The sequence below is a fragment of the Podarcis gaigeae genome, assembly GCF_964106915.1.
Source record: "Podarcis gaigeae genome assembly, chromosome: 11".
NCBI classification, from domain to species: Eukaryota; Metazoa; Chordata; class Lepidosauria; order Squamata; family Lacertidae; genus Podarcis; species Podarcis gaigeae.
The window spans coordinates 56601069-56624588 of NC_139687.1; the positions used below are offsets into that span (position 1 = coordinate 56601069).

The window sequence follows — 23520 nt, forward strand, 5'->3', positions numbered from 1 at the left end:
ATTAGGGTTCGTAACCTGTCAAAGTAATATTTAATGACCTATCAGGATATAATAGCGCACAACAAAATGAACTCTCAGAATATCAACAAATAATTGCAGAGAAATTCACTCTCGACAGTTGCAATCATCATACTAAAAACCCTGATACCTAAAATGCTGCAATACGTTGAGAAAGTCACGTTAGGAGATCGAATTGTGCAACAAGGTCACTTAATAAAATTATTAAAAGGATCCCACCCCACCGGCCTTAACTCCTCATTTTGAACCTTGCTTCCCTTGCAGGGCGTCTGTGCTGATCAGTGCAAAGTGTCCGGCCACCATCGCTACCAGACGGTCGAGATGAACAAAGGCGCTTTGGGAGACCTGAAGAGGCTCTTCGAAGCCCAGGCTGAGCATGTGCACCAGACCCTCGCCTTGCACTTGTACACGTCTGTGTTGTCCCGCCTGCAGGTGGAGTCTTACATCTACAGGCTTCTCAGCAGCTCTTCCTCGCTGAGGTCTGTGGGCATTCAGCAGCCGCCGCCGCCGCCAGGTGTGTGTATCCGAGTTATATTCCAATTAACTCCCCATGGGCTGGGAGCATCAGGGACGCCGTGTGCAGAAAGCGGCAGAATTCCGCTCCCGTTCTGCAACCTGCATAAATTACGCGAGCGAAGCGCATTTGCTCATTTGACGTGCTTGATTCTGGGGAGGCTCAGACTACCTTCTTGTACGTTCTGGCAATGCACGATGGGTTTGTGGGGCTGTTTTTGCTCTCCCTGCCCTCCCACTATCCACAGAGTGTGTGAGAGAAGGGGCTGTGGCATATGTATTGGGGTGTTGACGTAGAACCCCTTTGTGAAAACGGAGGGGGGGATCCTGTTTGGCAGCTTCTCATGCTCTGGGCACATGGACAGTGCTGAGAGCATCTGTGTGTGTGCGTGCACAACCCTGCAATTGCGTGTTCCCTTCAGCCAAGGAGGGGGACTTTAGTCGTACCTTGGTTCTCAAACGTACCGTATTTTTCGCTCTATATGACGCACCGGACCATAGGACGCACCGGACCATAGGAGGGGGAGAACAGAATTTTTTTTTCTTGTTCTCCCCCTCCAAAACAAGGTGCATTCTGTGTGTTCAAGGTGCGTTCACCTGAAGCCTCTGGAGCCCAGCGGGAACTCCCGCTGGGCTCCGGAGGCTTTGGGTTCCTTTCGACTTGCTCCTTGCGGCTGGCAGGGGGGAAGCGCTGCTTTCCCCCATCGCCAGCCCCAAAGACCAGGTCGGGGAGCAGTGCAAAGGCAGCGTGCCGCCTTCCCGCTGCCCCCCGAGCTTGTGGGGCTGGCGGTGGGGGGAAGCGTTGCAACCTTCCCCCACCTTTGTACAGCCTTCGTAGCCTCCGCTGCCCTGTGGAGGCTTTGCGCTGCTAACCCCAAGCTAGAACAGCGAGACGGAGCGCTGCGGAGCACTCCGTCTTCCTGTTCTGGCTTTGGGCTTAGCCGTGCAGCCTGCATTCGCTCTTTAGGACGCACACACATTTCCCCTTAATTTTTGGAGGGGAAAAAGTGTGTCCTATAGAGCGAAAAATACGGTAATCCATTCCGGAAGGTACGAGTGTATTTACGTCATTAAATTGCATCTGCCCCCAGTTCCCCAGTGGGGTGACGGTTATCCCATTCCCACCCCTTTACAACCACCAGAGTGAGACCAGGGTTCAGATCCCCACTTGGCCATGAAGCTCACTGGGTGACCTTGTAACAATTTAAACAGTTTAATTATTTGTACCCCATCCATCTGGCTGGGCTGCCCCGGCCATGCTGGGCGGCTATTCCCCTCCCTAGCCTCACCCTAACTGACCTCATAGGGTTATGGTAGGGATTAAACGAGGAGGGGGAGAACCGTGTGGACCACCTCGAGCTTCATGGAGAAAAGCTGGAATATAAATAAAATCAGTCCATCAATAAGTAAGGTGGCAACTTGGTGCAGGCCTCCTCATGCCTAGGCAAGGTTTCGAACCCAGTGCAGGCTTCCTAGCAGAGGCCCAGTACAATGGTACCTCAGGTTAAGAACTTTATTCGTTCTGGAGGTCCGTTCTTAACTTGAGGTACGACTTTAGCCAATGGGGCTTCCTGCTGCCGTGCAATTTCTGTTCTCACCCTGAAGCAAAATTCTTAACCCAAGGTATTACAGTGGTACCTCGCAAGACGAATGCCTCGCAAGACGAAAAACTCGCAAAACGAAAGAGTTTTTTGTTTTTTGAGTTGCTCCGCAAGACGGATTTCCCTATGGGCTTGCTTCGCAAGACGAAAACGTCTTGCAAGTTTGTTTCCTTTGTCTTGCAACTTTGTTTCCTTTTTCTTAAAACCGTGCATTCACTTCGAGGAGCAACTCATAGCACGCGGTGCGGTAGCCTTTTTTGAGGTTTTTGAAGACTTTGGTGATTTTTGAAGCTTTTCCAAAGTCCGTGCTTCGCAAGACCACTGTATTTCTGGGTTAGCGGAGTCTGCAACCTGAAGTGTCTTTACACTTAAATTAAATTAAATTAATTCGTTCCGCGAGTCTCTTCGTCTTGCGGTTTCTTCGTCTTGCGAAGCGCGGCTATTAGCGGATTAGCGGCTTAGAAAAAGGGAAAAAAGGGGAAAAACTCGCAAGAACTCGCAAGGCGTTTCGTCTTGCGAAGCAAGCCCATAGGGAAATTCGTCTTGCGAAGCACCTCAAAAGACGGAAAACTCTTTCGCCTAGTGAGTTTTTCGTCTTGCGAGGCGTTCGTCTTGCGGGGCACCACTGTAATCAGAAGCATCTGTAACCCAAGGTGTCACTGTACTCTGCATTATTTCACTCCAACTGTGAGGTCGCTCAATCCTTTTTCTTCTCTCCTCATTTGCAGTTCTTAAACAGGCTGAAAATGTTTCCTCAGACGTGGGTCCCTTGAAGGAGTGCATCAGTGTCCTCTTCAGTTTCACGCGCAGGGTCGTTGAGGATCCTCAGTTTGAGAGCGACGTGCTCTCCTGGCTGCAGAGGCTGGTGAGAAACACAGGGAGTCAGATCTACCCTAAATCTGGTGCTAGGGCAGTCCTTTTATATTTATAAGGTAACAGTAAAGGGACCTCTGAGCATTAGGTCCAGTCGTGGCTGATTCTGGGGTTGTGGCGCTCATCTTGCTTTACTGGCCGAGGGAGCCGGCGTACAGCTTCCAGGTCATGTGGCCAGCATGACTAAGCCGCTTCTGGCGAACCAGAGCAGCACACGGAAACGCCGTTTACCTTCCTGCCGGAGCGGTACCTATTTATCTACTTGCACTTTGATGTGCTTTTGAACTGCTAGGTGGGCAGGAGCAGGGACCAAGCAACGGGAGCTCACCCTGTCGTGGGGATTTGAACCGCCAACCTTCTGATCGGCAAGTCCTAGGCTCTGTGGTTTAACCCACAGTGCCACCCGCGTCCTATTCCCCTACTGACCTAGCAAAAGGAAGTCAAGAATAGCAATGCAAGGAGAAGAGGGTGTGGAATGGGGAGCTTTGAAGAGGGACCGTGCCTTTCAGTAGGCTTCTATTTTAAGAGATCCATTTTAACTGTGGCTTTGCAGTCCTTCCCTCCCTTAACTGCCTTTCAAATTGTCTCCTGTCTCTCCAGGTGTCCGTCTTGCAAAAGGTTGGTTGTCCAGGGGACCACATTTTCCTCTTAAACCACATCCTCCGCTGCCCGGCCGGAGTTAGCAAGTGGGCTGTTCCTTTCATTCAGGTGTGGATGTTTAATCTTTGCTTCTTACAGTGATGTTCTGGGGAACCAGATATCACTGTCTCTTGGGCAGTTGCACTTTAGGAGGCAGGTGTGGGGGGTCTTGCCCATGGGTCAGCAAACTACGGCCCGTGGGCTGGATCCGGCCTTCTAAATCTGGCGGACGGTCCGGGAATCAGCGTGTATTTACATGTCTGACCCTTATGTTTCCCTCCCCTTATGGTCTTGATTTATCGGCTACTTTAAAATGAGGCTGCATTTTAAATTGCATTTTAACCTGTATTTTAAATTGTTTTGTTTTTTTTAATCTCTCCCTCCTCCCCCCCCTTATGTTTTTACTGTGATTTTATTGGTGTTAGCCACCCTCTGGCCGAGGATGGCGGGGTATAAATAAAATTTATTATTATGATGTGTAGAATGTGTCCTTTCCTTTAAAATACATCTCTGGGTTATTTGTGGGGCATAGGAATTTGTTCATTTTCCCCCTTCAAAATATAGTCCGGCCCCCCGCAAGGTCTGAGGGACAGTGGACTGGGTCCCCTGTAGAAAAAGTTTGCTGACCCCTGGTCTTGCCCCACAAGAATGCCCCAAACTGAGGTGCCAAACCGCAAATGAGTTACAGTTTTTCAGATTAGTGAAACCTTTTAAAGGGGGGCAGGGGGACAAATGTAGTCGTTCTAGGGCCACTCCATTACACATTGTCGGGATGGTGATCCTCGGATGAAGAGCTATATAGAAATGTAATGATAATGCAGCATGTTTGAAACTTGAATGTGCAAAGGCTAGCCTTTGTTTTTAAAAGGGAAAAGCAGTTTAGCCTTCCCTTGCCCCTTGACATGCATGTTTTCACAGGCAGGTGTGTTTTATCTTAGGGAGCATTAAAAGTATAATCCTCTACCTGCGTTTTGAAATGGCGCAGTCTGGGATGGGCTGCACCAACATATTTTCCTGCATATTCTAATCTGCTCTCAGAGCTCGTTTTGTGTTTATCTGCCTTTGAGCATCTCACCTCAGCTCTTGTGGAAACAGTTTCCTCGCCTGCATCTCCATAAATTGGATGTATCAGGTGCCTTTTGATTTTGATTTCCTAGACACCCGAGTTTAAGTAGCACCTATTTTTTTTTTTTTTTTAAATCCCTCATTGAATTTCTTGTTTGCTTTCAGATTCGGGTTCTGGATAACCCCTCGGGGCTCTTTCACTTCATGCAGTCCCTTGCTTTGCTTATGTCTCCTGCCAAGTAAGTATACAAAAGAGCCTCTCTCCGTGGGGCTAGGGGTGTTATTCTGCTTAGCACTGTGCAGGGATGACGTGTTTCAAAACCAAGCAAAAAAAGTTATTTCCCCCCTGTGCAGGTAACCTCATAGCTGCCCACAAAATGTCAAACTGGATATATTCAGTTTGGGATGTTTCCACTTGCAATAAGAGTCCTCAGAGCGTGCTCTGAGCATGCCTGACAGATCCTTAGCTTCTGAGAAAGAGCAGAATCCTCTTCATCGCAGGATTTATCTTGCTGGTTCTGTACCCAGTGCGCAAGTCAATCCCATTTGCTGCCTTGGCCTCTTCCTCTTTGTATAACTTGACTTTCTTCTTCCTCCTTTGGCTTCCTCTGTTCTTTAGCCTTCTCTGAACCACATCCATCCTACCTTCCCTTAGACCTGCATTCCTTTCATCCATCCTCTGGTCTTCTTATCTTTTTTCACTCCCATCCATCAACCATGTCTGCTGCTCCTGACAGCTGCCTCGTTTATTTATTTCACAAAATGTAGTTACCGCTTGATTGTAAAACAACAACAGCAACAAACCTCAAAGCGTTTTACAAAAAAGAAAAGCAATAAAATGATAACTAATAGGAATTATGGCAGTAAGGTGAGACATTCGAAAAATTTAGATAACAATAGGCTGAAAAGCCATTAAGACTCACATCAACTTTCTAAACATCTTGGTAGGTTTTCCTAAACCAAAGTGTATTTAGCAGGATCCCAAAAAAGCACAGTGCCCGATATTGATAGGCAGGGAGTTCCAAAATGGAGGTTCTGCCAGGCTAAAAGATCAGGTTCTTAAAAATGCAAAATGGGTCTTAATGTGGCCTCTGGCATAGTGCCAGTTCCACCGATCGAAGCTGTCAAGTGGGCACCTATGGGGTAGGGTGATAGGTAAACTGGCCCCAAATTGTTCCCTCCCCCATTTTTAAATTCCACCCCCCCAATACATATTTACAATCAAACAGTTTGTATAATCATTTCTTGAGATTCTCTGAATCTCCTGACTTCCCTCCATTCCCTACATGGGTCCTTAGGAGAGTCTCCCGTTCTCCACAGTTTCCATTTTTCCAAATTGTCCATAGTTTCCGTCACGTTGCAAGTGAGTCTTAAAGTCCAGCTAAAGTTTTAATTTGCTTACAATGGTCTCTTAGGTGAATTGTAAATTTCCCCCATTCTTTTTTAAAGTCCTTGTCTTCTTGATTCCTGAGTCTCCTGGTTAGTTTTGCCATTTTGGCATAGTCCAGCAGTTTGGCTTGCCCTTCTTCCCTAGCTGGGATTATTTCTTCTTTCCATCTTTGGGCTAGTAACATCCATGCAGCTGTTGCCACATACATAAAAAGTATTTTCTGGTCTTTTGGAAACTCTTAAGGGTTTTGTAGACTAATAGTAACACTTGGACCTGGTCCAGTAGCACATCAGCAGCCAGTGAAGATTCCTGAGCACAGGTGCTATATGCTGACAAGGCCTCACTCCTGCCAGCCATTGTGCTGCAAAATTCTGCCCTAAGCGCTGCTTCTGGATCAAGCTCAAGGGAAGCCCATTCCCTGTGACTCAGCTTCCCTTTTGGGCTGCCTGTGTTTGCAGTTGGGTCAGCTGCAAGAGGGGGTGCCGAGGCAATTGAGAGCTGCTGGCCTTGCTCTCCCCTCTCCCTTGCCCCCCCCCCCCCAGAACACTAGCCAGCAAGGACGGAGCCTCCTCCCCCTCTTTTGGTCTCTGTGACCCAATTTTCACGGCCTGCTGCATTTTGTGATTCGCAGAAATCGAGCGGAGTTCATGTGCCACATGAAACCGAGCGAACGGAAGGCGTCTTCCTCATCCGGGCAGGAATCTGGGAACTGGACTCTGGTGGATGAAGGAGGAGAAGAGGTAACTTTTAAGAGGGATGGCACTAACAGGGAGGATAAAAGGAGATATGGTACAAAAAGTGAATAAAGAGTGAGCTATCCTTAAGGAATTAAGGGACGCGGGTGGCGCTGTGGGTTAAACCACAGAGCCTAGGGCTTGGCAATCAGAAGGTCGGCGGTTTGAATCCCCGCGACGGGGTGAGCTCCCGTTGCTCGGTCCCTGCTCCTGCCAACCTAGCAGTTTGAAAGCACGTCAAAATGCAAGTAGATAAACACGTACCGCTCTGGCGGGAAGGTAAACGGCGTTTCCGTGCGCTGCTCTGGTTCGCCAGAAGCGGCTTAGTCATGACCACATGACCTGGAAGCTGTACGCCGGCTCCCTCGGCCAATAAAGCGAGATGAGCGCCGCAACCCCAGAGTCAGCCACGACTGGACCTAATGGTCAGGGGTCCCTTTACCTTTACCTGTCTTTAAGGAATACATCAAAATTTATGTGGAAAAGGTAGAATTTCTGACAGATACTGAGTGAATCCAGAAAATGATTAGAGTGAAAGGAGAGTAAAGTTAAGATAGAAGAAGAGACTAAAGAAGTAATGAAATGCGTTTAAGCTAGTTGGAAAAATAAAGTAGCATAACAAGAACGGCTGGAAGTCAAGTCACTTGGTGGGTTTCCGAGTCGGATAGGTGTGTAGGTATGTTGATATGTACAGTATAGGTAGCTACTATATAGAGTAATGTAGGTATGTTTTATGTTTTGAAAATAAGGTACAGTGGTACCTCGGGTTACATACGCTTCAGGTTACATACGCTTCAGGTTACAGACTCCGCTAACCCAGAAATAGTGCTTCAGGTTAAGAACTTTGCTTCAGGATGAGAACAGAAATCGTGCTCCTGCGGCGCGGCAGCAGCTGGAGGCCCCATTAGCTAAAGTGGTGCTTCAGGTTAAGAACAGTTTCAGGTTAAGTATGGACCTCCGGAACGAATTAAGTACTTAACCCGAGGTACCACTATAGTGTGTTATGTATGTGTGTTGTGTAATTGTGTAAATGTATATGTATGTGTTTTATATGTCAATGAAATTTAAAAAGTTAAAAAAAAATCCAGAGAGATGGTACTGTGCACTTCTGGGACAGCGGGAAATGCAGCCTCTTGATGCGCTGTTGTCTTTTGTCCTAGGACGAAGATTCTGAGACTAGCTGGGTCCTCCTCCTGGAAGACGACTTGATTGCGCTTCTGTCCCAGTTCCCCTTTCACGAACTCTTCCAGCACATCCTTGGGTTTGATTCTAAAGGTAAGCAAAGTCCCCAAGGGATGTGGGTCGGGCAATATGGAAACAGTGTGGAATGTCAACTAAAGTAGTTGGTATATATGGAAAGGCCGTGGGTTTAGTCCCCAGAACCTCCACGTAGGCCTGGGGAGAAAGACCGCTGTATAAAATCCCGAAGGAGCTGCTGGCAATCAGTGTAGACTAAGAGGAATCAACACTCGAACTCTGTGCTAGGCAGTTTCCTATGTTCCTACTTAGTAGGTTGGGAACAGGGAGTGAGCCTAGTTCAGTAGGACTGGCACCCTGAGTTAGAGGTTAAGATTAATTTTTTAAATAATAATTTTATAAGTGGTGTGTCTTCGTTTCTCAATTTGATCCCTTTACTCGGTTTTGCATGTATTGTAGTAGTTTATGCACGGTGACTTGCAGTTATTTTTATTGATCATAGTTTAGTAGTTATTTATTGTAATTGTTAAGAGTGATTTTCAGTTTAGCTATTATTTGCTGATGTTTCGAGAGTTAATTTTACTGTGTACTATTCTAATAGATTATTGGATATTACTTTATTTGATGTAGGCCGTTTCATTTTAAAATTATGTTTTATCATGGCTTTTTGTATTGGATCAGATTATTATAAGGTATGCTGTATATTTCGCCGCTGTAAACTGCCTTGTGTGTAGTTATGTAGAAAGGCAGTGTACAAATTAAAAGGGAAATGAAATGGAAAAATAAGAAATATATATGGACTACTTGTTGTAGTCTGAACTATATTCCAGTTTCAACAGGACTTTATTGATAACATGCTAATCCTCCTCACCACTACCTTTGCCAATCCTGATCTGTTTTATCACGAAGGCATCTACGTTCCTGAGAAAACAACGCCTCAAGAGATGATGAAGGTCTTTGCGTTTGCAAACTCTTTAGTGGAACTTCTGGCCGTGGGACTGGAAACCTTCAACAGAGCCCGCTACAGGCAGTTTGTGAAACGAATCGGCCACCTCATCAGGTAAGGAGCATCGCTTGGTAATCTCGGGCAGCAACAGAGGCCCCTTCTTGGCCAACGTGGGATTGTGGAGGTCGCTGTTTGTCCAGCTTGCCTTGGCATCCCCTCCCAGTTTTGTAATTGCCGCTTTGCTCCAAAGGAAACACCGGAGCGATTTTGTTCTTCTGCCAGCGTTAGATTAGCGCCTTGATGTATAGATCTTTGTGTGCAGCAGCAGATGTCAGGTGAGCAGCTGTGTACAAGGGAACTTTCCTGTTGTGCTGTGTACAGGTGATGTGTTGTGCGGTGTACAGGTGATGCCAGAGCCAGCAACAGGCAGAGCCAACTGATTCTGGCTCCGACCCCATCCTTCTCTCTGCTGAGTCTTACAAGGGCAACACCTAGACTCATCTACACTTTCATTTTGCCCCATGCTTTCTAGGCACAGGTCTACACGGGTGGCCCTCTGCTCTAAACCACTGAGCCTCTTGTGCTTGCCGATCGGAAGGTTGGCGGTTCGAATCCCCACGATGGGGTGAGCTCCTGTTGCTCTGTCCCAGCTCCTGCTAACCTAGCAGTTTGAAAGCACACCAGTGCAAGTAGATAAATAGGTACCACTCTGGCGGGAAGGTAAACGGCATTTCCATGCGCTCTGGTTTCCATCATGGTGTCCTGTTGCGCCAGAAGCGGTTTAGTCCTGCTGGCCACATGACCCGAAAAGCTCTCTGTGGACAAACGCTGGCTCCCTTGGCCTGAAAGCGAGATGAGTGCCACAACCCCATAGTCGCGTCTGACTGGACTTAACTGTCCAGGGGTCCTTTACCTTTTTTAGAATCGAAATACCTTAGAATTTTAGAGTTGGAAGTGGTCTGAGGGCCATGCAACAGCTTCTTTACATGTTTCCAAAGGGGCCTTTTTTATGTGTAGTTCAGCAGCTGTTGCATCATCCTCATTATTTACAGATTACAGAATCAGAAAATTGTGGAGTTGGCCATCCCTTGCATTTCAGGGATCTGAGCTAAAGCATCCAAGACGGATAGCCATCCAGCCTCTGCTTAAAAACCTCCAAGGAAGGAGAGTCCACAGTGGTTGGCCACCGTGAAAGCAGGAGGCTGGACTACAATGCACCGTTGGCCTGATCCAGGTGCAAGACTCTTCTTACGTTCTTAAATGATTTGTAGACATTCAGATTTTCCGCATTGTCCTGTTCCCCCTCCCCGTTCCCCCTCTCTCGCCTCCTGCTGTTAGGATGACGCTTTGCTATGTGAGTGACCACTGGGCCCAGTATGCCAGCCAGGCCAAAGGCTACGGCTACGAGATGCACCCTTACTCTGTTGACAAACTGCAGGTGGAATTCGATCAGCTCTTCCTGAGGGCTGTCCTCCAAGTCCTGAAAGCTAAAAGGTAGGAAACGATGGGCTGGGCCAGGGACAGGGGGTGGCATTTGTGGCAGTTTGGGAAGTCTAGGTTGTGTCTAGAAGAGAGCTGTGAAGTCAGGTGGGACCCGATAGAAGCCAGGAACTCAGCTCCTCAAGCCGTGGAGGGAAATGGCTTTTATCAGAGCTTTTTAGCATGCAGTTAATTGACAAGGTTAGGGGCATATGTGTTTCCTCTGCGGGAGAGATGCACCGAAGCTGACAAAGTGAGAGGCTGGACCATTTGAGAATCCTCTCTGCCTTGGCAGCAAGGGTAGCTGCCCGTGCACTGTCTCGCCAGAGTGGTTACAGCAATGCGCTCTACGTGGGGCTACCTTTGAAGGTGACCCAGAAACTACAACTAATCCAGAATGCAGCTGCTAGACTGGTGACTGGGAGTGGCCACTGAGACCACATAACACCGGTCCTGAAAGACCTACATTTGCTCTCAGTACGTTTCTGAGCACAATTCAAAGTGTTGGTGCTGACCTTTAAAGCCCTAAATGGCCTCAGTCCAGTATACCTGAAGGAGCATCTCTATCCCCATCGTTCTGCCTGGACACTGAGGTCCAGCTCCGAGGGCCTTCTGGCGGTTCCCTTATTGCGAGAAGTGAAGTTACAGGGAACCAGGTGGAGGGCCTTCTTGGTAGTGGCACCAGCCCTGTGGAACTCCCTCCCACCAGATGTCAAAGAAATAAACAACTATCTGACTTTTAGAAGGCATCTGAAGGCAGCACCTTTTTGAGAAGCTTTAAATATTTGATGAATTATTGTATTTTAATATTTTGCTGGAAGCCGCCCAGAGTGGCTGGGGAAACCCAGCCAGATGGGCGTGGTATAAATAATAAATTATTATTATTAATCCTGTGCCCGAAACATTTCTGTTTGGTCTTCCCATTCCCAAAAGGTTAGGGGTCTGGCTCTTTATGTCCGAGATGCCGTACGGGACCCTGTCCTGCAACATGCTCTGGAAACTCTTCTCCATCATGCACTGCACAGAAAGCGAGAACCTGGAAAAGCTATGTGCCGCGGTGCAGCTGGCCGACTGCAAACGCCAACTCAATGGTAGCGTCTCAACCCCCCCCCTTCCTTCCTTTCTTTGGGTGTTTGCATGTGGAATTTCAGCCAGGTATATTTGGATGCTCATCTGCCTGCAGTGTAGGGATGCGGGTGGCGCTGTGGGTTAAAGCACAGAGCCTAGGACTTGCCGATCAAAAGGTCAGTGGTTTGAATCCCTGCGACGGGGTGAGCTCCCGTTGCTCGGTCCCTGCTCCTGCCAACCTAGCAGTTCAAAAGCACATCAAAGTGCAAGTAGATAAATAGGTATCGCTCTAGCAGGAAGGTAAACGGCGTTTCCGTGCACTGCTCTGGTTCGCCAGAAGTGGCTTAGTCATGCTGGCCACATGACCTGGAAGCTGTACGCCAGCTCCCTCGGCCAGTAAAGCGAGATGAGCACCGCAACCCCAGAGTTGGCCACGACTGGACCTAATGGTCAGGGGTCCCTTTACCTTTACCTTTTACTGCCTGCGGTGTAAGTGTCAGGGCTGGTGTCCTGGGACCAAGCAAGTGGTCATGCTGGCAAGCACCAGTTCTGGCCATCTTCCTGTGATGGTGGTGGTGCAACGTTGGGGAATCTTTTTTGGCCTGAGAGCCACATTCCCTTCTGTGTAAACTTCTGAAGGCTGGTGGGTTGATCTGAGAGCCAGCGTGGTGTAGTGGTTAAGAGCGGTAGTCTCGTAATCTGGGGAACCAGGTTCGTGTCTCCGCTCCTCCACATGCAGCTGCTGGGTGACCTTGGGCCAGTCACACTTCTCTGAAGTCTCTCAGCCTGACTCACCTCACAGAGTCTTTGTTGTGGGGGAGGAAGGGAAAGGAGATAGTTAGCCACTTTGAGACTCCTTCGGGTAGTGATAAAGTGGGATATCAAATCCAAACTCTTCTTCTTCTTCTTGCTTTGGAGACAAATGGCTGGGCTTAGGCAGATGGCTTTTCTTTTCTTTCTTTTTACAGCTGTTTGTGTGCTTCCACCCCCCCCCCCAATTCTTTGCCACTAGGAAGAGATCTGCCCGCCTCCACCCCATGCGAGCTGCTGTGTGCAGACTTGGTTATGCTGGGCAGCCGTTCAGGCCCCTTATCTATTTAGAACACAGCAGTGGTAGCCAATTTGGAAATAAACAACTATCTGACTTTTAGAAAACATCGGAAAGCTGTGTTGGGAAGTTTTTTTATGTCTAACAATTTTTATGTGCTGTAAGCTGCCCAGAGTGGCAGGGGAAACCCAGCCAGATGGGCAGGGTATAAATAAAATAATAATAATCTATTTTAATAAATAACTATTTTACTTTTAAAAGACAACTGAAGGCGGCCCTGTTTAGGGAAGTTTTTAATGTCTGACACTGTATTGTTTTTAATATTCGGTTGGAAGCTGCCCAGAGCGGCTGGGGAAACCCAGCCAGATGGGCAGGGTATAATAATTTATTATTATTATTATTATTATTATTATTATTATTATTATATTTATTATCCTCATCCTCCATATGATGCTGGACTAAAGCTCCCCTCTGCCCCAGACAGCAGACTCCATTTCTCAGGGAGAGTGGGTGTTGCGGTCAGACAATATCTGGAGCTCACCGCTGTGACGCAGAGTGGAATGAAACGCGCATTAAAAGAGGACCTCTGATCTTTGCCCTTGAAATAAAACCAGCCCCCTCTTTTGCCACCGGCAGACCCAGCCCACCTGGAGAATTTCGAAAAGTATCTCCAGTCGATGAATGGCTCCGAGGAGATCTGCCTGCTGACGACGTTTGCCCAGATGGCTCAGGCGAAACGCGAGGATGCTGACCAGGACTTTGTCAGAGTCATCGTGCTGGAAATCTATGAGGTGAGCCAGGAGCAGTTCGATAGGTGAGAGGGAGCTGCGGTGTTGGGTGGAAAGCTCCGACCTGGGAGTGGCTTCCGCACTGCAGCTGCGAGGCGGAGCTGCAAAGGAAGCAGCCCCGGGTTCGAATCTTGCCTCTGCTCCGAACTTGCTAAGAGATGGCTGTGTGTCGGCCTCCTTTTCCTGGTCCCAGCCAGCCATTCATCTGCTGGAAGCTGAGCAAGGCTGTTTGCTGAGAAAGGGCGTTTTGACTCCGTGCTAGCATTCGAGTGACAAAGGAAGTAAAAGGAGGTGGATAACAATTAAGGATTTATTATGTTTTCTGAATGTATTGAAAAATTCATATAGAAAGGTTTATTGTTTTGTGTGCATTCAATTGTAAGATATAACATATCAAAGGGACTTGACAGGAAGTCAAAATTGAAGAAAAGTTTTTTTAAGATAAAAGGGGAAAAATATTTATTTTCATTATCAATTTTTTCTTTTCTTTTTTCTGTTTGTGTGTGTTGTATGGAATGGAATGTTTGGGAGGAAATAAGACGGTAAATAACAAATAAACAAAATGTTGTAATTTTTATTTCTCAATTATATTTTGTGGTAGTATGGTTGTAACATAAAATCATTCAATAAAAATTATTTTTTTAAAAAGAATAAAAGAGAGAAATGGTGTTTTACCAGGGAAAGCCCCAGCGGGCGGCTAAAAATGAAATAAAAACCGCTGTATTTCTCCAGGTGTCTTACGTCAGCCTATCTACCAGAGAGACTTTCTCAAAGGTTGGCCGGGAGCTCCTGGGCGCCATCACCACTGTCCACACCAGCATGATCTCTGTTCTTCTGGACCGAGTCAAAGAGACCATTGAAAAGGTTGGCATGGTAAGAACCACGCTATGCTGGGCTGCTGCTGGGCACAGATGATGGAGAACGTCCTTTGGCCATGTGCAAACCGCGACTTAAAATGCTCCCGCCAGAATTGTACTCCAGCCCTGCTGTTTTGCTTTTATTCTGGTTCGGAAGGGGAACGGCAAGGACCTTCAGCCTCACCTTCTGAATGATGGAAACTTCATTCACCCACGCCCTGATATTTCACCGCCTGCCACCTCCCAAATGCATACCTTACAGCTCCTATCTGGGTAAACAGTAGGGACTAGAAGCACGTTCTGAATCACAGAACACCTACAGGCTTGTTGGAGATAGGACCCAAGAGCCATAGAGCCCATACTGCTGAATCAGAGCCACCTTAAAAGACCATGAGCTGAGAGCCAAGGGGCAGATAGGGCTTGGCAGCCTGGGGAAGTAGCCCGTGTGGGAGAATGAAAACTCTCCTCCTAAACCTTCGCTGCCTTGTGGGATATTGCATTTTTTGCTCTATAAGACACACTTTCCCCCTCCTAAAAAGTAATGGGAAATGTGTGTGCGTCTTATGGAGCGAATGCAGGCGGGAGGTTCTGCTCAGCACTCCCTTTAAAGAGCGTGCAGAGTGTGTGTGTGGCTCTTCGGAGCTTTTCCCAGAGGAGGAAGAAGGGCTGCCCTTCCTCCTCCTCAGGGAAAAGCCCTGAAGAGCCACACACACACTCCACACGCTCTTTAAAGGGAGTGCGGCTCTTGGGGGAGCCTTAGCTGTGTGCAGCCTCTCCTGGGCAGGGGATGAAGGCTCCCATTGCCCGGGAGAGGCTGCACGCGGCTATCCCAGAAGCCAGGACAGCCAGCGGGATCGCTGCACAGCGATCCCTCTTGCTGTCCTGGCTTTTGGGATTCAGAATCTTTCCCCCCCTTGTTTTCCTCTTCCAAAAACTAGGTGCGTCTTATGGTCTGGTGCTTCTTATAGAGCGAAAAATACGGTAAAGGGCTAAGGAGTAAATCCTGCACAAATCTGGAGCTGAGTCCCTGAGACGGTTGGATGGCGCCTTGTTTGCCTCCTTCTGGCAACTCCTGCAGCCAAGCTGGTGCCAGACGTCTTGCTCTGCTTTCCTTTGCATCCCATCAGCGAGGCTGGGGGGGGGGGCGGGTCTTGTCGTCTGAGCAGCCCAGGACCTCCAGACACACTGCCCAGTCTTGCGCCTGGGGAGCTCACTTCGGCGCTGCTATCACAGCAGTTTGACTTCGCCCCTGGAAGTACACTCCCTTGTCTCTTGAGATAGATGGATGCCAACAGAGGCTTGTGTAAACGGGTCCAAGATTTCCATTCTGTTGCTTTATGAGCCTTTATTTCTGCAAGATTACTCACGCCCAACAGCGTTAAAAAAGACTTCCCTGGACCTTTGAGATGGTCTTTTTTATTATAATATTTTTCATTAGTTTTCAAATACAGTCCAATAACAGCCTCATTATAACAACACCAATTTGTAATACAGCTACTAATACCAATCGTTCAAATACCGAATTACGTAATTTAGCCTCCCCCCCCCCACGTGCTAGAATGGATGGTCTTATGCTTTTCTTTATTTATGCGTTCCAAAATCTTATTAATTTCTATTACATTCCGGTCATCATCATTATACAACAACTGCAATATTAATAACTTCTATTTGTGTTGGCACATTAAATGCTTTATAAAACTACAAGTGAGGCACTCAAACTATATCCTGTGTGTGGCAGTTATTCTGTCCGTGGTGTTTCTTCCTTTTCTTGTAAAATGTTATGTCTTATCTTTTCTCGGTTGTTGCTCTACTCTAGCATCTTCATCGGCATACCTGTCACCTTTTTCTTCTTAGGTTTCTCTGTATTTATTTAAAGAGCTGCCCATGCACCTCTGGAAGCCGTCTTCATCCGAGGTAGCCCTGATCCGCGACTGGCTTCTGAATCACAGCCTCACTGAAGTAGAGAACAAACTCGCCTGTATTATCCTGGAAGGACTGAACTGGGGACTCGGTGAGCAGGTGCGTGTGGAGAAAGAAGGCTACGGCTTTTTAATCAGCGAATCGAACAATCCTTAGAAATTTCCAGTTATGTTTAATACCAGTACTTTGGGGTGGGGGGTGGGAACTGCAGGTGGCAAGCTCCATTTTTGAAGACACCCGCCGCCCCACAAACACACACACTTGTGCAGGAGTGAAAAGCTCCTTTGAATGGGCTTTTGCTACGTCGTAATGAATGCATCAGCTGATTGCAAAGTAAAGACCTACACTGGCTCCCAGTACGTTTCCGAGCACAATTCAAAGTGTTGGTGCTGACCTTTAAAGCCCTAAACGGCCTCGGCCCACTATACCTGAAGGAGCATCTCCACCTCCATCATTCTGCCCAGACACTAAGGTCCAGTGCCGAGGGCCTTCTGGCAGTTCCCTCGCTGCGAGAAGCCAAGTTACAGGGAACCAGGCAGAGGGCCTTCTCGGTAGTGGCACCCGCCCTGTGGAATGCCCTTCCATCAGATGTCAAAGAGAAAAACAACTGCCAGACTTTTAGAAGTCATCTAAAGGCAGCCCTGTTTAGGGAAGCTTTTAATGTTTGATGCATTACTGTATTTTAATATTGTGTTGGAAGATGCCCAGAGTGGCTGCGGGAACCCAGCCAGATGGGTGGGGTATAAATAATAAATTATTATTATTATTATTATTATTATTATTATTATTATTATTATTATTAAACCTGGTTTCAGTCCAGAGGAAGGTTTGTGTAGATTTCATGGAGCCCTTTTCTACATGAGGGCTGCATTCTCTTATGGGCCATTTTGTGAGGCCACTGGATGGGGGGGGACAGAGCGGAAACGGGCGGAGCAACAAATGCAAATTTTACCTCTATACAAAAGGCTAGTTTTTATCCACATTGCAAATGCGCAGCCCAATGCTTGGGTAAATGGAATTTTTTTACCCCTGGCCTCTGAAAACAGACATAATAATAATAATTTATTATTTATACCCTGCCCATCTGGCTGGGCTTCCCCAGCCACTCTGGGCGGCTTCCAACAAAATATTAAAACACAGAGGCATGCCTCTGCAAGCCACCACTGTTTATGTGCCAACATGCTCCCTTCTGGGTTGTTTTGCCTTCTCGCTGCTAGTGCAGAGAGGAAACAGCCCAGGGGCTGTTACTCTTCACGGATCTCTGCTCATTAAGCCAAGAACAACCCTCAGTTCATTGGGACTGAGACAGACCGCAGTCCCTTGTTCAAACATACCTGCCCCAGGGACCACGCTTTACTGTGATGTGATGGGAGGGTTGTACATTTAAGGCCCGTGTCTTGAATGTCATTCATCGTCAGGGCGGCCTTCATCTCGACCCAGCGGTCCACGCTGAAGTTGCGCTCATGGTCTTAGAAGCTTACCAGAAGTACCTCTCTCAGAAACCGTACAGCGGGCTCATCTCTGAAAGCATCAAGCAGGTATGTCCTTCTTCCTCGAATGCTTCTTGTTAGCTTGGCTTTTTTGCACTGAAGGTTTTTTTTTTATTAAGTTTTCCAAAATTCACACATACATTTCAGTACAGTGGAACCTTGGGTTGTGAATGTGATCCGTGCGGGAGGCACATTCGCAACCCTCAGCGCTGCGCATGCGCAAAGTGCTATTTAGTGCTTCTGTGCATGTGTGAGCACCGAAACCCAGAAGTAACCCCTTCTGGTGCTTCCGGGTTCAGCGCGGTGTGCAACCTGAAAATTTCGTAACCTGAAGCGTCTGTAACCCGAGGTACCACTGTACATAATAAAAACTTTCCCCCAACTTCTCACCTGCTTTTCCATGGTGTTTCCATTTCTCACCCCCTGCTGCCCCCTCTCTTAAACCTTAAGAAAACTGCTGTAATCTTTAATCCCTTCTCACAGTGTCAAATCCTTCTTGTGTGTTCATCATGTAATAATACTTCTTTATACAATCCTGTTTGCTATGGGGGAGGCAGCGGCGAGCTGGGTTCCCATAAACTGTTGCTTAAAAACTGCCCTGCACTTCTGTTGGATGTAAGGTTGGGCAATTGTTACTTCAGTCCCTCCCATAAATGTAGATGAAGCCTGTGGCCAATGCAGATTTTTGCTGGACTACAATTCCCATCATTCCTGACCATTAGCGGTGCTGGTGTGCTGATGGGAGTTGGAGTCCATCAATCTTCAGGTTAAAGCAACGCTAAGCGACTTTGCACCGCTCCAAGATGCTGTGTAGACAAACCGGAAGTCCCGTCTCTCTTACGGGATCACCTCTCCCGATATGCCCCACGGAGGACCTTAAGGTCCATAAATAGCAACACCCTAAAGGTCCCTAAGGAAGTCAGATTAGCCTCAACCAGAGCCAAGGCCTTTTTAGCACTGGCTCTGGCCTGGTGGAAAGCTCTGTCTCATGAGACCAGGGCCCTGCAGGATCTGATTTCTTTCCGCAGGACCTGTAAGACAGAGTTGTTCCACCTGGCCTTTGGCTTGGAATCAACTTGATCCCCTTCCCCTCTATCCTTTTTCCTTTCTCCTTCTGTGATGGAACTCCTATTTGGGGACTTCCCTGGCTTTTTTCTGGCCCACGTAGGACCAGCCTGGATAGTTGGCCTTGGTGAAGATTTGACGTTTTCATCCCCAAAAAGTTTTTGATTTGAGTTTCTACTGAAATGAGGCTGCATTTTAATGTTGTACTTAATCTTGTTTGTAAGCTGTATTTTAATCGATTGTTTTTACCTTGTGTTATCCGCCCTGAGCCCGGTCTTGGCTGGGGAGGACGGGGTATAATAAAATTTATTATTATCATTTATCATTGTCTAGGTCTCCTACCTGGCCAGCGTCGTCCGTTATGGAGAGACACCCGAAACCTCCTTCAACCAGTGGGCCTGGGGGCTGGTTTTGAGGCTGAAACTGCACGCCAACGACTACGGCATGCAGCAGGGCTGGCCTCTCGCTCCTGTCTCCTCTGCGGTGCTCGAGCTGGCGGAATCGCCTACATTTCACCCACTGTTGAAGGCCGTCCGGTCGGGCCTCCCCATTGGCTGCTACCTGGCGTTGGCCATGACGACGGTGGGGCATAGGTGAGTGCTGGGAGAACCTCTCCCTTGCCCTCTGTGTCCTCGGCTGTGCATTTCTGGGTTTACATGCACCCCCCACCCCTGGCCTGCAGCTCATTCACAGTCAATCAGAAAGCATAGCGAAGGTAGTGCAATCATGGCTCAGAGGAACCTGGTGAACCCCCCCCCCCCAAAAAAAAAACAACAACCCCTCATGCTGACCTGCCCTTGCATCACAGGAACATAGGAAGCTGCCTTATACAGAGCCAGACCATTGGTCTGTATAACTGACTGACAATGGCTCTCCTAGGTTTCAGGGCGGGGTATAAATAATTATTATTCTGGGAATGGAACTTGGCATCTTCCTCAGGCAAATCAGGTTCTCTTTTTTAAAAAAATATTATATTTATTCAAATTTTAAAGATTACAAAAAGAAAATTAGAAAAAGCAAAAAAAGGAAGATAAAAAAATACAGAAAATACAATACAAAAATACAAACAGTTAGAAAAAAAAGGAAAAACAGCTCAAACCTTTACATAACTTTATTTCCTTTGCTTATTTCCTTGACCTCCTCACACCTCCCTTTTTTGTATTCTAGTTCAATTAGACATTTCAGCAAATCCTTTCCAGCTTTGTTTTTATCCTAATAATTTATCTTAATATACTGTAATTTTACATTCTCGTCTTTCTCCAATTAAAAAATCAATTTTTACCTAATCCTTTATATCATTTCTGCTAAAACCACATTACTTCATTCCAACATCCTTCTAACATTCCTTAATTTTGCAATGCTTCTGTAAATAAACTTTAAATTTTTTCCAATCTTCTTCCACCAATTTTTTCACCTTGGTCTCGGACAGGCAAATCAGGTTCTCTGCCCCTGAGCAATGGCCCTTCCCCTTGCTTATTTGTTTATTTATTAAACTTACCACAGCCATACCTCGGGTTGCGAACATGATCCGTGCGGGAGGCACGCTCGCAACCAGCAGCGCTGCGCCTGTGTATGCGCATCATGTGATTCGGCGCTTCTGCATATTCGTGTGACGTCATTTTGTGTATTTGCGCATGCGCGAGCGCCGAAACCCGGAAGTAACCTGTTCCTGTACTTCTGGGTTCGGCGCGGTCCACAACCCAAAAATGCACAACCCGCAGTGTTCGTAATCTAAGGTATTACTGTACAGTGGTACCTTGGTTTTTGAACAGAATGCGTTCCGGGAGCCCATTCGACTCCCGGAACTGTTTGAAAACCAAAGCGCGGCTTCCAGTTGGCTACAGGAGGGTCCTGCAGCCAATCAGAAGCTGCACTGGCCGTTCAGCTTCTGAAAATTGTTCGAAAGCCGGAACACTCTCTTCCGGGTTTCGATCGTTCGGGAGCCGATCTGTTCGGGAGCCAAGGCGTTCGGGATCCAAGGTACAACTGTAGTTGCTTGTCATGTGAAAGTCTCCAAGCAATGTACAGTAAAGATAGATTTACAGCACATAATGGAGGGAGGTGGCAGCTGCCCAATGCATCTTCATGTCTGTCTCCACATAATAGCTTTGAGGCTGGAATCCCCTCAGAAGAATTTGTGTCAGCTTCCTGGAAGCCTGCAGGCATGGGAGCAGATCACCCTTCTGCCTGTTAATACTGTTATCATTTTGTCCGATGACTAACATACGTTTCCCTCTTCTTATCCTTCGATAGCGTCGAGAAGTTCTGCGCTGAAGGGATCCCACTCCTGGGCGTTTTGGTGCAGTCGCGGCATCTGAGAACAGTGGTTCACGTGCTGGATAAAGTCTTACCGTTATTCTACCCGTGCCAGTATTACTTGCTGAAGAACGAACAGTAAGCCCAAGACTGCCTGCCTTGCTCGTATCCCCCATCCATCCTTTCAAAATTCTGCTGTCATTGCATCTCAAGGAAAGTTTTTAATCTTTAATGTTTTATTATGTTTTTGAATATGCTGGAAGCCGCCCAGAGTGGCTGGGACAACCCAGTCAGATGGACAAGGGTACAAATATTAATTAATTAATTAATTAATTAATTAGGGCAGACTGGTTTTTGCAGCTCAGCCAGAGGGCCCTTTCTGAGAGTTGGTATATGTCAGGCATAGGCAAACCTGGCCCTCCAGATGTTTTTTTGTCCTACAACTCCCGTGATCCCTAGCTAACAGGACCAGTGGTCAGGGATGATGGGAACTGTAGTCCCAAAACATCTGGAGGGCTGAGTTTACCTATGCCTGGTATATGTAGCGCACAGCGTTTGAAATTAGCTGGGCATTTTGCAACAGAATTGCTATCCTTTGGTGCCTCTGCATATCCACCTGTCTGGGGGGCGATTCAGGGAGCCTGCAGGGTAGTGTAGCAGCAACAGACACGCCTTTGTGTTTTTTTTGCTGCTGCGCTGCCAGGTAAATCAGCTGTTTTGCGGGGTAGCGCGGTAGCAAAATACATGTCTTTTGCTGCTGTGCTACCTTGCAGACCCCCTGAATCACCTGGCAGCAAAAAAATGAAAGAAAGAACTTTTTTTTTTTACTGCTATCTGTCTTTAAAAAAGAAATCCCAATCTATGTACATAAAATGGCGACTAGACATTCTGTTTTGCTACCCACTATCCAGATCCCAGCAGCCATATGGCTCCTAGCTTTCGTATCCCAGTTTGTAACAATGGTACAGTAGTGGGCCAACTGTACCTTTTTGACCTGGCAACTAAATTGGCAACTTATTCTTTATTCTGTCCCCCGACCACCTAGGTTTCTGTCTTGCCTCTATCAATTCCTTCAGCTGGACAGTGGCGTCCCCCAAGGGATGACTCAACAAGTGACACAGAAAGTCACTCAGCACTTAACTGGGACGAGTTACGGTGAAAACATCAAGCTGCTCAACTGCATGATTCAGGTCAGGAGCTAGAAGCATGTCTTCTTCAACTGTGGACCCTTTTAAGGCTGGAAGGGAACCAAGGGACCAAGCACCCATTCCTTTGCTCCTAAAGATCAGCCTACACGGTGCCAGACTAGAATGTGCCACAAGATGACAGCAAGAAGTTATTGACAGTTTTACCGTTTCCTTTAAACTGCTTAGAGGCTTTACAGCAATCAAGCAGCATATGATTTTTTGTTAAATAAAATAAGCATGGCTGCCCCATGTAAACGAATGTGCGTGTCCCCGCAAGCATGGAATCTCAGAATCATCAAATTGTCGAGTTGGAAATGACCCGTAGGGCCCCTTATTCTAAGCCCCTGCAATGCAGGAATCTCAGCTAAAGAATCTTTTGACAAAACATGTGTAGTATTGCAAGTGTATAATGCAGCTTTCTGAGAATCTTGGCTCTTCCTTCCTTTCCCAAATTAAGCTTCTTCATCCTTAGGCTTGACAAGATAGGCTTGAGAGCTTGTAGATCCGTATCTGCTGAAATTCCAGGAGCTCCAGGGATGACTGAATGAGAGCGACAGTGGTCAGGGTGGGGTTCGGGGTACATCAATGCAGCTAAAATGTAATGGCCCCAACCTCTGGAAGCAGCCAGGACTTTGATGCAGGGGAACAGAAGCCAGGACCAGCTGTGCAAGCAACATCAGACCACATAACACCGGTCTTGAAAGACCTACACTGGCTCCCAGTATGTTTCAGAGCAGAGTTCAAAGTGTTGGTGCTGACCTTTAAAACCCTAAACAGCCTCGGTCCAGTATATCTGAAGGAGTGTCTCCACCCCCATTGTTCTACCCGGACACTGAGGTCCATTGCCGAGGGCCTTCTGGCGGTTCCCTCATTGCGAGAAGTGAGGTTACACGGAACCAGGCAGAGGGCCTTCTCGGTAGTGGCACGCTCCCTGTGGAACGCCCTCCCATCAGATGTCAAAGAAAAAAACAACTACCAGACTTTTAGAAGACATCCCCTGTTTAGGGAAGCTTTTAATGTTTAATAGGTTATTGTATTTTAATATTCTGTTGGAAGCCTCTCAGAGTGGCAGGGGAAACCCAGCCAGATGGGTGGGGTATAAATAATAAATTAATATTATTATTATTAGTTGAGATTCTTGCAATGCAAGGGGTTGGACTACATGACGCTCGGGGTCCCTTCTGGCACTACAATTCTCTGACCAGAAGAAGCATGCAAAAATGGTGGGCAAAAGATACAGGGTCAGTGAGTTGACCATGCTGTGGATGAGTGGGAATCAGGCCCTGTACACAATCACTCTGTGTGTGTGTGTGTGTGTGTGTGTGTGTGTGTGTGAAGCCCATCCAGTGAGCACCCCCAATCAAATACAGTTTTGACTGCTTTTCT

At 47.3% G+C, this 23520-nt stretch overlaps 1 protein-coding gene across 1 annotated transcript in view; it reads left to right on the forward strand.

Annotated features, from left to right (window-relative positions):
- The window catches only part of EPG5 (ectopic P-granules 5 autophagy tethering factor), a 77526-nt gene that overhangs the window by 10018 nt on the left and 43988 nt on the right, over positions 1–23520 (forward strand). The window contains exons 3-18 of the mRNA XM_083702535.1: positions 283–532; positions 2861–2997; positions 3606–3713; positions 4875–4948; positions 6731–6839; positions 7994–8108; positions 8940–9090; positions 10315–10470; positions 11389–11546; positions 13208–13362; positions 14092–14232; positions 16071–16235; positions 17555–17674; positions 19025–19284; positions 20945–21085; positions 21993–22137. Coding sequence (XP_083558661.1) covers positions 283–532; positions 2861–2997; positions 3606–3713; positions 4875–4948; positions 6731–6839; positions 7994–8108; positions 8940–9090; positions 10315–10470; positions 11389–11546; positions 13208–13362; positions 14092–14232; positions 16071–16235; positions 17555–17674; positions 19025–19284; positions 20945–21085; positions 21993–22137 — 2385 coding nt within the window. The remainder of the gene's footprint in view (positions 1–282; positions 533–2860; positions 2998–3605; positions 3714–4874; positions 4949–6730; positions 6840–7993; positions 8109–8939; positions 9091–10314; positions 10471–11388; positions 11547–13207; positions 13363–14091; positions 14233–16070; positions 16236–17554; positions 17675–19024; positions 19285–20944; positions 21086–21992; positions 22138–23520) is intronic.